The sequence below is a fragment of the Bos grunniens genome, chromosome 28 (genome assembly GCF_055505025.1).
Source record: "Bos grunniens cultivar Pamir isolate PY7600 chromosome 28, Bosgru_T2T1.0, whole genome shotgun sequence".
In the NCBI taxonomy this organism is placed as follows: domain Eukaryota; kingdom Metazoa; phylum Chordata; class Mammalia; order Artiodactyla; family Bovidae; genus Bos; species Bos grunniens.
In genome coordinates, this window is record NC_141192.1 from 32999583 (window position 1) to 33010754 (window position 11172).

The 11172-nt window shown below is 39.5% G+C and overlaps 1 protein-coding gene across 6 annotated transcripts in view; it reads right to left on the minus strand.

The window, feature by feature from the left end:
- The window catches only part of BMS1 (BMS1 ribosome biogenesis factor), a 32122-nt gene extending 21870 nt beyond the window's left edge, over nucleotides 1-10252 (minus strand). The window contains exons 1-9 of one of the 6 annotated variants that reach the window (XM_086381473.1): nucleotides 10213-10252; nucleotides 8455-8664; nucleotides 7419-7609; nucleotides 6353-6432; nucleotides 4112-4300; nucleotides 3356-3498; nucleotides 2515-2636; nucleotides 1647-1840; nucleotides 457-596 (exon numbers count right to left, since the gene is read on the minus strand). In XM_086381473.1, coding sequence (XP_086237599.1) covers nucleotides 457-596; nucleotides 1647-1840; nucleotides 2515-2636; nucleotides 3356-3498; nucleotides 4112-4300; nucleotides 6353-6432; nucleotides 7419-7609; nucleotides 8455-8630 — 1235 coding nt within the window. In that variant the 5' untranslated portion in view covers nucleotides 8631-8664; nucleotides 10213-10252. Of the gene's footprint in view, nucleotides 1-456; nucleotides 597-1646; nucleotides 1841-2514; nucleotides 2637-3355; nucleotides 3499-4111; nucleotides 4301-6352; nucleotides 6433-7418; nucleotides 7610-8454; nucleotides 8670-9985 lie in introns of all 6 variants that reach the window. The other 5 variants (XM_086381471.1, XM_086381469.1, XM_086381467.1 and 2 more) reach the window with 5 other exon arrangements.
- Nucleotides 10253-11172: the final 920 nt, after the last annotated feature.

The window sequence follows — 11172 nt, forward strand, 5'->3', positions numbered from 1 at the left end:
ACCCAGACTGAAAATAACTCACATAAGTCAGATATTAGTCCAAATTAACCCACAAGAGATATTACAACACAATCTAGGTAAAAATTTTAGAGACAAGGTATGTGATTTCTAGACAGAGACCTGAACTCTGCCTGTTATTTTGGCCAATTAAAGTCAAGTGGCTTCAGGACTCCTAAGAAATAAAAACAACCCATGGAAAAGGCTTTGTAATGTTTGAGAAGTATTCTGAGTCTGTGAAAACTGAATCCTTCATATAATTTCAAGAAAATATTTCCATGTATCGTTACATAAATGAAGAGCCCTCAGAAACAGAAGCACATACAAAGCAAAGCAGGACCAAACCACCAGCAATGATTCCCACCAAAATGTTTTATGACGGCAAAATGATGTATGATATAATCTTACATAATAAAGTTAGTTTTTTTAATATTAAGAATAGAAAAACAGCACACTTACCCTTGGTTGTCTATATCCTCTGACCCCAGTGGTTTGGAATCAGAAAACAGTGTCACTCTACTTGAAGCCATCTTGGCATCAATAGTGGAATGGGTGGAAATGAGACTCTGGACCAGTTCATGAGTGGGCCTCACCTCCTCCTGTCAAGGTCACCAAGAAAGGGAAAGTGAGGAACGCGCAAGGATTCTGAAGAAAAACACACTGGTTTCAATCAGTTTCTCAAAATTACCTTAAACACAGTTTCTGAGAACCTTTCTTACTGCCTCAAAGAAACAAAAAAAAGAATTTCTACAACAAAGCCTACAACTGATCTCTGTCCTCATTAAACTCTTCCAAAGTTCATGGAGTAAATAATCTAATAACCTGAATACTGTGTTGCCAATGCTACAGAAAGCAATTACAGAAAAATCTCATTTCAGAACAGTCAAAGAAATAAAAATCTGGAGTCTAGTTTTTAAAAATATATTATCTTCTGATATAAACATTGCACTTCAAGGAATTTACTACATAACAAGATCCCTCCCAGTGACCAAAGCTGCATGTGTGAGGGCACTCACTATAGCACTCAACTGCTCAAACTAGGGGGACACTGGGACTGAGACCCATAGTCCTCCAATGATTGCTTCAGTAAACAAAGTTTATCTACACAATGAAATACAACATGGCTATGAAAAGCCTGAAGCAAATATGCGGAAAAACAGATTCACATATTCTTAGGTGCTTCCCAGAAGTTGCAAAAGCATTTACAGTCAGCATCTAACAAATACTATCTCTGTCTCTCTAACACACAAATACTATGTATATGATATCTGCATATAATCACCTAGAATATAATCTAAGTAAATACATGTTTACTTATATTTACTAAGTAAATACATATTTACTTATATTTACAAAATAAATACATGTTTAGAGAAAAACAGAAAGAAGAGAATGACCAAGAGAGCTGGAGAAATGGGAAGTACAGGCACTAAACTGCTTCCAAAGCTCACACTAGGTGACATGGGATCCCTAGTATGTCTTGGCAACAGGGATGTATGGAGAACATGACTTTCCCTTTCTGCTTGTTGTACTTACATATTCTGAACATTTACAACATGCACTGTGGCCTTTACCATTGATATGAATAAAGATAAAAAGCTTCGTTAAATAAAAGCTGACTACATTACTTCCCATGACTTCCTTCTCACCGATTCCTGGAAGCCATGGCTGCCCCCAAGGTCCACATAGACAGCATCTTTGTCATACAGCACACCACCAACTCCAGAGAGAGGTGCATACACCAACTTCTCCTTCTCATTTAAACAGCGCTTCTTCTGTTGCTCAGGCAGCGCACAAGGGTCTGGGAGGAAACTGACGTCACTCACAGCAAAATCTCCTACACCTGGAAGACAGACACAGAAAGTCGGCGTTTGCTGACAAGTGACTGGTGGCAGAAATGACACAGACAGAAGGCTTCAACCACAAGGACGGAGCCTGACACTAGCACTGTGCCTGTCCAGCTAAACAACACCATCAAAGTAGAGGAAATGTGGTCAACTCAACACCTCTGGCGACCAATATAGACCTGAGTTACTCTTAAAACTTCAGCAAGATGGCTTTATCTTGTTTGGCCATTTTCCAGTTTTCTTGAAAACTGATTCTTTTGAACTGTGGTTCAAAAGAGAAGACTCTTGAGAGTCCCTTGGACTGCAAAGAGATCCAACCAGTCTATTCTACAGGAAATCAGTCCTGAATATTCATTGGAAGGACTGATGCTGAAGCTGAAGCTATAATATTTTGGCCTGATGTGAAGAACTGACTCACTGGAAAAGACCCTGATGCTGGGAAAGATTAAAGGCAGGAGGAAAAGGGGACGACAGAGGATGAGATGGTTGGATGGCATCACCGACTCAATGGACATGAGTTTGAACAAGCTCCAGGAGCTGGTGATGGACAGGGAGGCCTGGTGTGCTGTAGTCCATGGGGTTGCAAAGAGTTGAACATGACTGAGCCACTGAACAGAGAACTGAAGTCAGGCCAAGAGTTCTAAAGATATATTTTACAGCAAAAGGATACCTGGTATGTGAACTTGGCTTTTGTTTTTCAAGTGTGCTCCCCTTAAATAACCATAAAGAGACACCTTCCGGTCACACTTGGTATTTGTTCGAATGTCTTCTGGGTTTGTCAAATCTTCCATCCTAGAAAAACAAACCCAATATTATATGTCAGAAATGAATGTCAGAGCTCTTATAACTCTCTTCACATTTCAATGATTCTCACATTCAGTAATTCACTACACATATTATTTAGAAAAGTATAGAAAATACAAAAATAAGGGAGCAGAGTTCACCATCTATCAGAGAAAAAGAAGCAACGCCTGACTATATCTCTCTTAGGCTCTACAGGATCCACATTCCATAAGCGAGACACCAGAAATGGGAAACGACATGTACCTGGGGTTAAGGAAAAGTAGAGAACAAATCCAGAAAAACCCTTTAAGGGAGAAGATAAGCTTTGATCTGGGTTTTTTAGTGTGGCTTAGATTTTGGTAGGTGGAGAAAGGGTATTCCAGGTTGATAAAAAATATGAAAAAATCATGAAGAAAGGAGAGCGCACGGCACATCGGAGTGACTGGAGCACCACAGTCCAAAAACAGCATCACTGAGAATTAAGGCTCAAACAGCAGGACGGGGCTCACACCCTATAGCCTTCAAAATCCTCACATTTTTTTGAACATTTCATACTTTTTTTTTACTCCTGAAGCCATAGTATCTATAAGTAATGGTACAAAAACAGTAGATATTTTCCTTCAGCTATACTTCTCTCCATACTTTAATAATTAAGACAAAATAAGCTAACCTTTTTTAGCTTTGAAACACATGAGTCAGGAAGGAAAAAGTTTACATTCACTTTTTACCTGTCTGCCAGGATATAAGGGTGAGAAGTTTGCCATGTAAGAGGTCTAAACTTCATAACTGTAATAAAACGGCCCAGATTGTGAATTTCTTGGTTTTGGTATTCTCCGTGTACCATTCCAGAAAGGTAAAATAGCTTCGCACCCTAAATATTACGAAAAACAAAAAATCAAATTCTTGTCAATACAGCACCAAAATAAAGGCCTTTAAAGAAGCAATTCTAAGAAAGGGAGACTTATAGCAACCCACTGTGCCAACACTTTCAGAACTTTTCTGGCTTCTCTCAGGATTCATATTGTTAGGGCTTTGTAGGGACAGAACTGCAAATATATTTAGTTTCAAGTTAAGCAGTGGCATGTGTCTGGAGTATGGTACATGAGGAACACAGGCTCCCTGGCACAGAAAAATTCTATGACAGATGGGACACAGTGGTATGGGGGAGAGGAACGAGGGGCAGTGTGTGTGCACTGTAGTTCCTGGTCCTGCAACAAGGAAAAACTTTGGATAAATTCTCTTAAATCACAAATTCAAAATACCTAAGAGCGAGACACTGCCTGGTGCAGGAGGGATGCAGAGACAAATGACACAGAAAGAGGTCCAGAACAAAGACTATCTAAAGGCGATATCTCAGGGACTATGAACAGATATACTAAGGAAACTAAGGAGGTGATCCTGTAGAGACGCTCGTTAATCTCTCCTACTTATTCTATTTTCAAAGGATTACAGTGTTAGTATTCAATAATTAATTCTTTTCCTACCGGGTAGACTTCTGTCCAGAACCTATGTTTTAGTCGCTTCTTCGTTTTCTTCAGTTGCTTATTATGCTTGAAGGAATCCAGGTGAGTAAGAACGCCCATAATTTTAGGAAAGCCATGTACTTGGCAGATGTTTAGAAATTCAAATGTTTCCATTTCAAACCCAAAGCTGGCATCTATAAGCATCAAAACCTAAAAACAGAAGACACAATTTCTTAAGGAGGCTACCCAAAATAGACCACCACCAAACTATGGCTCATGAGCCAAATCTGGCCTATCACTTGTTTTATCACTGAAGTTCCACTGGAGCGCAGGCAGGTTGATTGGTTTATATAGTCTATACTGCACTTGCACTACAACCGCCAACTCAGTGACTACAACAGAAACTGGGACCCACAAAGCCTAAGATGTCTACTGTGTCGTCCTTTATAGAAAAAGCTTGCCAATTCCTGCTCTAGACTAAATCAAATGATTATTTCAGGAATCACTGTGGTAGAGAAGAGCACTACCCTTTGTCAACTCAAGATAAATGAAGCCACTATTACTCCTTCAATGTTCATACACGTGCACACAAATCCATATACCATTGTGCCTTCACTGTGACTTCAGAGGCTCTGTGACAACCCAGAACAGAGCAATCAAATTAAGCTGGAATAAATAAATCAATAAATATTTTAAGTATCTACATAACTGGATATTTAAAGAATGAGGTTGAACTATGGTACTTATTTTACACATTCAAGGCATACTAAGTGAAAAAAAAGCAAAGCACAGACAGCATGTATGATAAATAGTATTAGCTTTAAAAGGGTTTTATGTGTGTTTATATACATATCTGGAAAGATATTGGAGGGCGACTGAGAATGAGGGGTCAGAGAAAGGAAAGCAAAAATCCTGCGCTGTGCATACCCTGTAGCAATGTGAATATCTCATCAAAGGCATGTGTGCCTTTTAAAAGCTTGTATGTATATGAAAGGCACTTTTCTTAATATGTGTATGCTTTTAAAGTTAGTATATGGTGTACATTACATAAAAGAGAAACTAATGACATGCTGAACTATTTCAATCACTTTAAGTATACAAGATTTAATAAGTTTATACTATTTTGTATTGGCAATAACACATTTTTATTAATGGTAGCATTACATATTCAAAATTTGAATGGTATTTATTTCTCTGATATTAAGATGGCATAACTGTAACACCTATATTAAATTACTTTTTATGTTTTAGGAGAGTTCCTGGGCCAAAGGATAAAATCTGCAGCTCTTTGTCCCAAATAGCTCTTCAGAGGTGCTAAACAAAAAAATTTTTTTTTTTAAAAAGGTATCTGTCAACCCACACTTACTAATCAATATGGTTTAATTTTTTTTCTCTTTGGCTTTATTTTTGCTAGTTTTAAAGGTAATTAACAGAAATTAACATTTCTATAAATGCAATCAAGGCTATAAAATTTCCCTATGCTAAGTAAAACACAGATTTTTCTATTGTAAATACTCAGAAGTTGTCATGAGATTTTTTTGCCCAATATGGTAAAAAGATCCATATTTGATCATAATTTAAGAACAGAGTTTCTGATACAACCAAGAACAGAGGTTCCATCCTGAGACAAGTTGCTTAGTTTCTGGGAGCCTCAATTTCATCATATGTAAACTACAGTTAATACCTACTTACTGCAAAGGCATACTGGTGGATTAGCTGAGCTAAATTTGTAGAAACGGTTAGCACAGTGCCTAGTAAAGGTCCAAGAAGTGGTATTATTATAAACTTGTATGTATGTATGTATGTATGTATATCTTAATGAGCTTTAAAAATATATATATTTATTTATTTGGTTGTGCCAGGTTTTAGCTGCAACACGCAAGATCTTCAGTTGCAGCATGGAGGAATCTAATTCTCTGACCAGGGATTGAATCTGAACCCCCTGCATTGGGAGCATGGAGTTTCAGCCACTGGACAACCAAGGAAGTTCCATTAATGTGCTTTTATTAGCTACGTTCATTAAACGTTTTCTCTGACCTTTCTTTGCCTTTAGATTTCCGAATATGTTTCATTACACACATTCTATTTTTATTATAACAATTATCATTATCATCACCAATTCAAACACATCTTTTGTATTCCTGATGATACTCATCATTCTTTCTATAATCTTAAACCTTTCTTTCCTTCAACATGGGATAAATAACCTATCTCATTGCTGTAAGTCCCCATCAGAAACCCATGCTGTCCCCAGTGACTTACCAAATCTGCTACTTTAGCCAGGTCAATCATCATGTTAATGTCACAGCCACATTCAATAATGGTGAGTCTGCGCTTTTTACCTATAAATGAAAAAATGAAAATTTTACTTTTAAAAAATCTTGGAAAAAATCTGTTAACTCTAATTGTTATTCTTTTTTAATTGCATCTGGTAAAGCACCTTATACATTCACAAGAGTATATCAGAAATTCATTTTTATGGGAGAAAACTAATCAAACAAATTCCATCTTAGTTTTCTTGCTATGTTCTCTAACTTTAAAAGAGTGTCAAAAGTCCATCCTATGAATTAAGTGCTCAAACAGGTAAAATTCCAACTGGATGGGCAGATAAGTAGGCTTCATGATGGCCATGTTCATGCTATTTAGAAGTGGATTAACACTTCTATCTCTATAAAAGTTTTCCCTGTTCTCATAACAGCGGAAAAAACCCTCAAACATAGTGCAACAGAAAGTTCCTGTAGCAATCATTATTTTTAAATTAAACTAAAAGAAATCAGTCATAATCATGGGAATGCCTTAAAGAAAAAGAAAAGCCTTAATCCAAATATATTATTGCTATCAGAAGAGACTTCACATTTTACCACTGTCACATGGGAATTTGTTTCATCTTCCCTCAGACTTTATAGAAAGGTCACCATTTCCCAGAGCAGATGAGTTCTCACAGGAAAAAGAAATGAAAAACTCACTTCCACAAGAATGTGGCTTCATGAGGGCAAGCAGCTGTGTCTGGTGCAAAGCAGGTACTCATTATCTGTTAAATGAAGGTGCTCACCGTGACCAAGTCAGCCCACCCAGGTCAGCCAAGCCTTTCAGAGGAGCACAGCTTGCAAATCCATATAGCAGTCAGAATAAGGTATAAATCTACATTATTATTACCTTGGGGAATCTATCCTTTTCTGAAGCTACAGCCACAATAAAAGTACAAGAGCAGTAACATGAAGCGACAGTATTACTTTAACATTTACCAGTCAAGAAAGTGTTCAACAAAGACAGGCACGTTCCCTAGATGACAACACTTGCCATGCCAGTCTGTGATAGCACCTCTTACCTGACACGATTGTTACTGGGCCTCTGATCTCTGTCAGCTTCTGTCTGGTAAAGTTCCGAATGAGGCACTGAATCAAAGTGCTCTTTCCAACTTTTGGAGGCCCCATCACTACCACCACTATTGGTGGGGGCTCTAGTGGAGTTCGATCAACCACTGGAATGTGATGCTTTTTTGTCTTCAAATCCTGAGTCCTATTTGTTTTTTTAAAAAAATAAATAAATTCACTTTCAATATAGACAGCATTATTCCTAGAAGCAAAGACTTTAAAGCGAGCAGAACAGACAATATGTGAATACAATTATACATTGTTAACTTCTGGTCCCAATCCAAATAACCACTTCAGTAAATATACTTATATCAGGCTGACTTCAATAGTACAGATTTGAAAACTATACACACCTTAAATCTGTTTGCCTTATTAGTTGACTTCAATAGTTTAAAAAGAAAACAAGAGACAAACATGGAGGCAGTGTACCATAATAAATAAAAGAGGAGGCTTTGGGGTTAAATTTGGCTCTCCTACTAGAAGAATTTAATTCAATAATGTTTAACATACCTATAATAAGGACTCATTAATGAAAGCTATTTAATACTACACACTGTAACTTTATGAAAGATATCCAGAAAGTAACACAAGTGTACCCGTTATCATAGAAATTGTTTAAAATTTACAAATTCTATAAATTCTTAAGCTTTTCTCTTGGACAAAAGAAGCCAATCTGTATGCAAATGCTGGAGGCTAAGTGGCTTCCACAGGAAAGACTTCTTAAATTTCAGTAAAAGAAACACAGCTTGCACCTCCATGTCCTTCAGAGTTGGAACAGACTCATGAACTGAAATAACTGGAGAGGATCCTACTATTTAAAAAGAATAAATAGAAGAACCACTGCTGCTGCTGCTGCTAAGTCGCTTCAGCCGTGTCCAACTCTGTGTGACCCCATAGACGGCAGCCCAGCAGGCTCCCCCATCCCTGGGATTCTCCAGGCAAGTACACTGGAGTGGGTTGCCATTTCCTTCAGATTCCAGTTAAACATACCTGTGAAAGGATCTCGCCATCCGCACAGCAGACTGGACTGCAAATGCTTTGGGGTTTCTCTTCCGGGCATCTTCCTCATCACCAAGTTGGAGATCTTGCAGATGCCGTTTCTTCTTCTTTTCAGCTTTGGGCCCACTGTTTTTCTTTCTGTGTTTCTTCTGGTCCTTAGTCTCCATAGTGGCTTTTTACCAATTCACAAGTAACTCTAACCTACACTGAGTGGGATGAAGGCAAGAGAAGCATTTTACAATCAAAAAAAATAAAAATAAAACCCCAGAGAAACATAGTAAATTTCATTTGAATCTTTATGAAGGGATACATATTTCCCACCCCTGTTACTCAACGGGGGTGGGGAGGGGGGACTGCTTAATATTATCCCCAATTTCACTTTTTTCTATTTTGCTATAAATTGGTTACCTCTGCTTAGGTTACTTTTGTCTTAAATATCCTGTATTTTTCAACACAGTAGCTGCCAGGCACATGTAGGTATTGAGAACTAGTGAAATTGAATTTTAAATTTTATTTAACTTTACTTAATTCAACTCTAAATTTAAATAGCCACATGTGACTAGTGGTTACCCTATAAACTCAGCCTTAAAAATCAACTGGATTAATGAAATGGCTTTCATACTTACATATTTTTAAGATATTTTATTTTGAAAAATAAAATCATTTTATAATCTTCCACGACTGAGCGACTGATCTGATCTGATCATCTTCCAACATATTAGCAGTATTACTTTTAGCAACTGTTGAATATGCAACATTTCTAAGTTCTAATACATGTGTATATATATATTTTAAAAAATGGCAATATCTCCCTGCTGAGATGTGACTGACTCTGGATGTTGCCTGGATACCACATGGGTTTGCAGAAACCCTTACAATGATTTCTGAGTCCCAGGAATTCATGGCCCATAAATTAGGAACCACTAGACTGGAGAGTTTTTTTAGGAAAACAGGTCGCATACAATCTGGTGCTTGCTTGGGGGGCGGGGGCTGAGGTTACTTAATTCAATTAAGGTACTAAATTTATTTCAGTTCAATACATATTTGCATCGGCCTATAATAAGCTAGACATTGTTCACGGAGACGACTACAGCTAAGATCTAGTGGAGGAAACCCAAACCCATGTTCTGTGATACTCTATAGGGACATCAGAAGTCTGCACAATTGTTGGCAAAGACTTCCCACAGACACTCGCCAGAGGCAACAGAAAGACCACATATACCAGCATAATGTAAAAAATAAAGACAAATACCCAGAAAAACACCAGCAGGGAGTTGGGAGTGCTGGGTTCTAGGAACGCTTTGACTAAACACGTGTAGAATTTCAGAGACATTATTTTTCCTCTTTACTATGAATATATTTTGGTTCCGAACTTGTACTGATGACTTTCTCCTTCTTACGGCTGGGTGGGGCGTGGTGGCGTGGGGGTGGGGGTGATGAGAAAAGCACAATTTACAGTCAACAGATCTGGCTCAGGTCTAAGTCACTGCTAGGATTACCCAGCTATGAAACGACCTCTCACCTCACCTTGTCACCTTCCCTCCTGGTCCTGGCTCTCTTGAGTGAATTTCATTCAACACTTCTCTGGCAGGTACGAAATATGTCTGCCCGCGGAAGAGACGCTCCTCAGGAGCAGACTGTCCAGGAGAACCGAGGGAGGACCTTAACACGCGCGCGACTCGCGACTCTCTTGGAGCCCCAGCCCGGAAGACCCCACTGCCGCCGATTCCCCCAGCCCGCGGCCGTTACCGGGTTCACAACTGCTACTCTTCCTCAGGCCCGCATGGACAGCGCCGGAAGCGGAAATGTAACCTACCAGCGGACTCTAAACGCCGGCGGGAAACAAGGAGGCAAAAGAAAAAGAGCAGTGGGAGGAAGACTTTCAGAGGAAAGCCAGAAGGAAGGCTTGTGATTGGCTGAGGGCAGATGTTGCAACGACTACGCTGTGCGCTCTACCCGGAGCCCCACCCCGCCCCGGGCCACAGCCCAGTCCCACCCGCGCTGCTACGATGGGTTTGGGAGCCCCCCTACGCACCCCATCCCGGCGTCGCACACGCTCAGGTTCGTCCCGAAGCCGTGGTGATGGTGCGGCATGGTACCCGTTCCCTGGTTCGGGACAAAAGCTAGAAATGACACATTTGTCCTAGTCACACCGGAGTCACTAAGCCCATCCACTTCAAAAGCCCCGGGTACTGCATCCTCCAACTGGCCAAATGGAGTAGCACTCCACTGAGAGTCGCGCTGATTGGTCCGTGTGCACATGTTTAATTCAGGATTTTGACAGAAGTCTCTACTCTTGTGTCAGTTCACCAGTATACAATGTGTACAGACCTCTCAATGGAAGTCAACTACCTTCCTACCTCACAGAGAACAGAGAACATGAAGGACTGCCATGGAGCCCGGAGGTGAATGACATCATTATGTTCACATCCCATTCGCCAGATCTCATTCACATTGTCCCATATGGATGTGAGAGAGGCTGAGAAATATAGATGAGCAATGTGTCTAGCAGCAAAGGGAAATGCATTTTTGCATATAAAAACACTGCCAGGATTCCTTCCATGTGGTTTTCTGATGTAAACTGAACGCTGACTTCGGGTGCAAGGACTTCCCACATTCATTACATGCATAAAGTTTCTTTCCCAGATACAGTTTCTATCATACCAAAGGCTCTGAATTATGGGAGGAATGTTTTGTACACCCATCTTT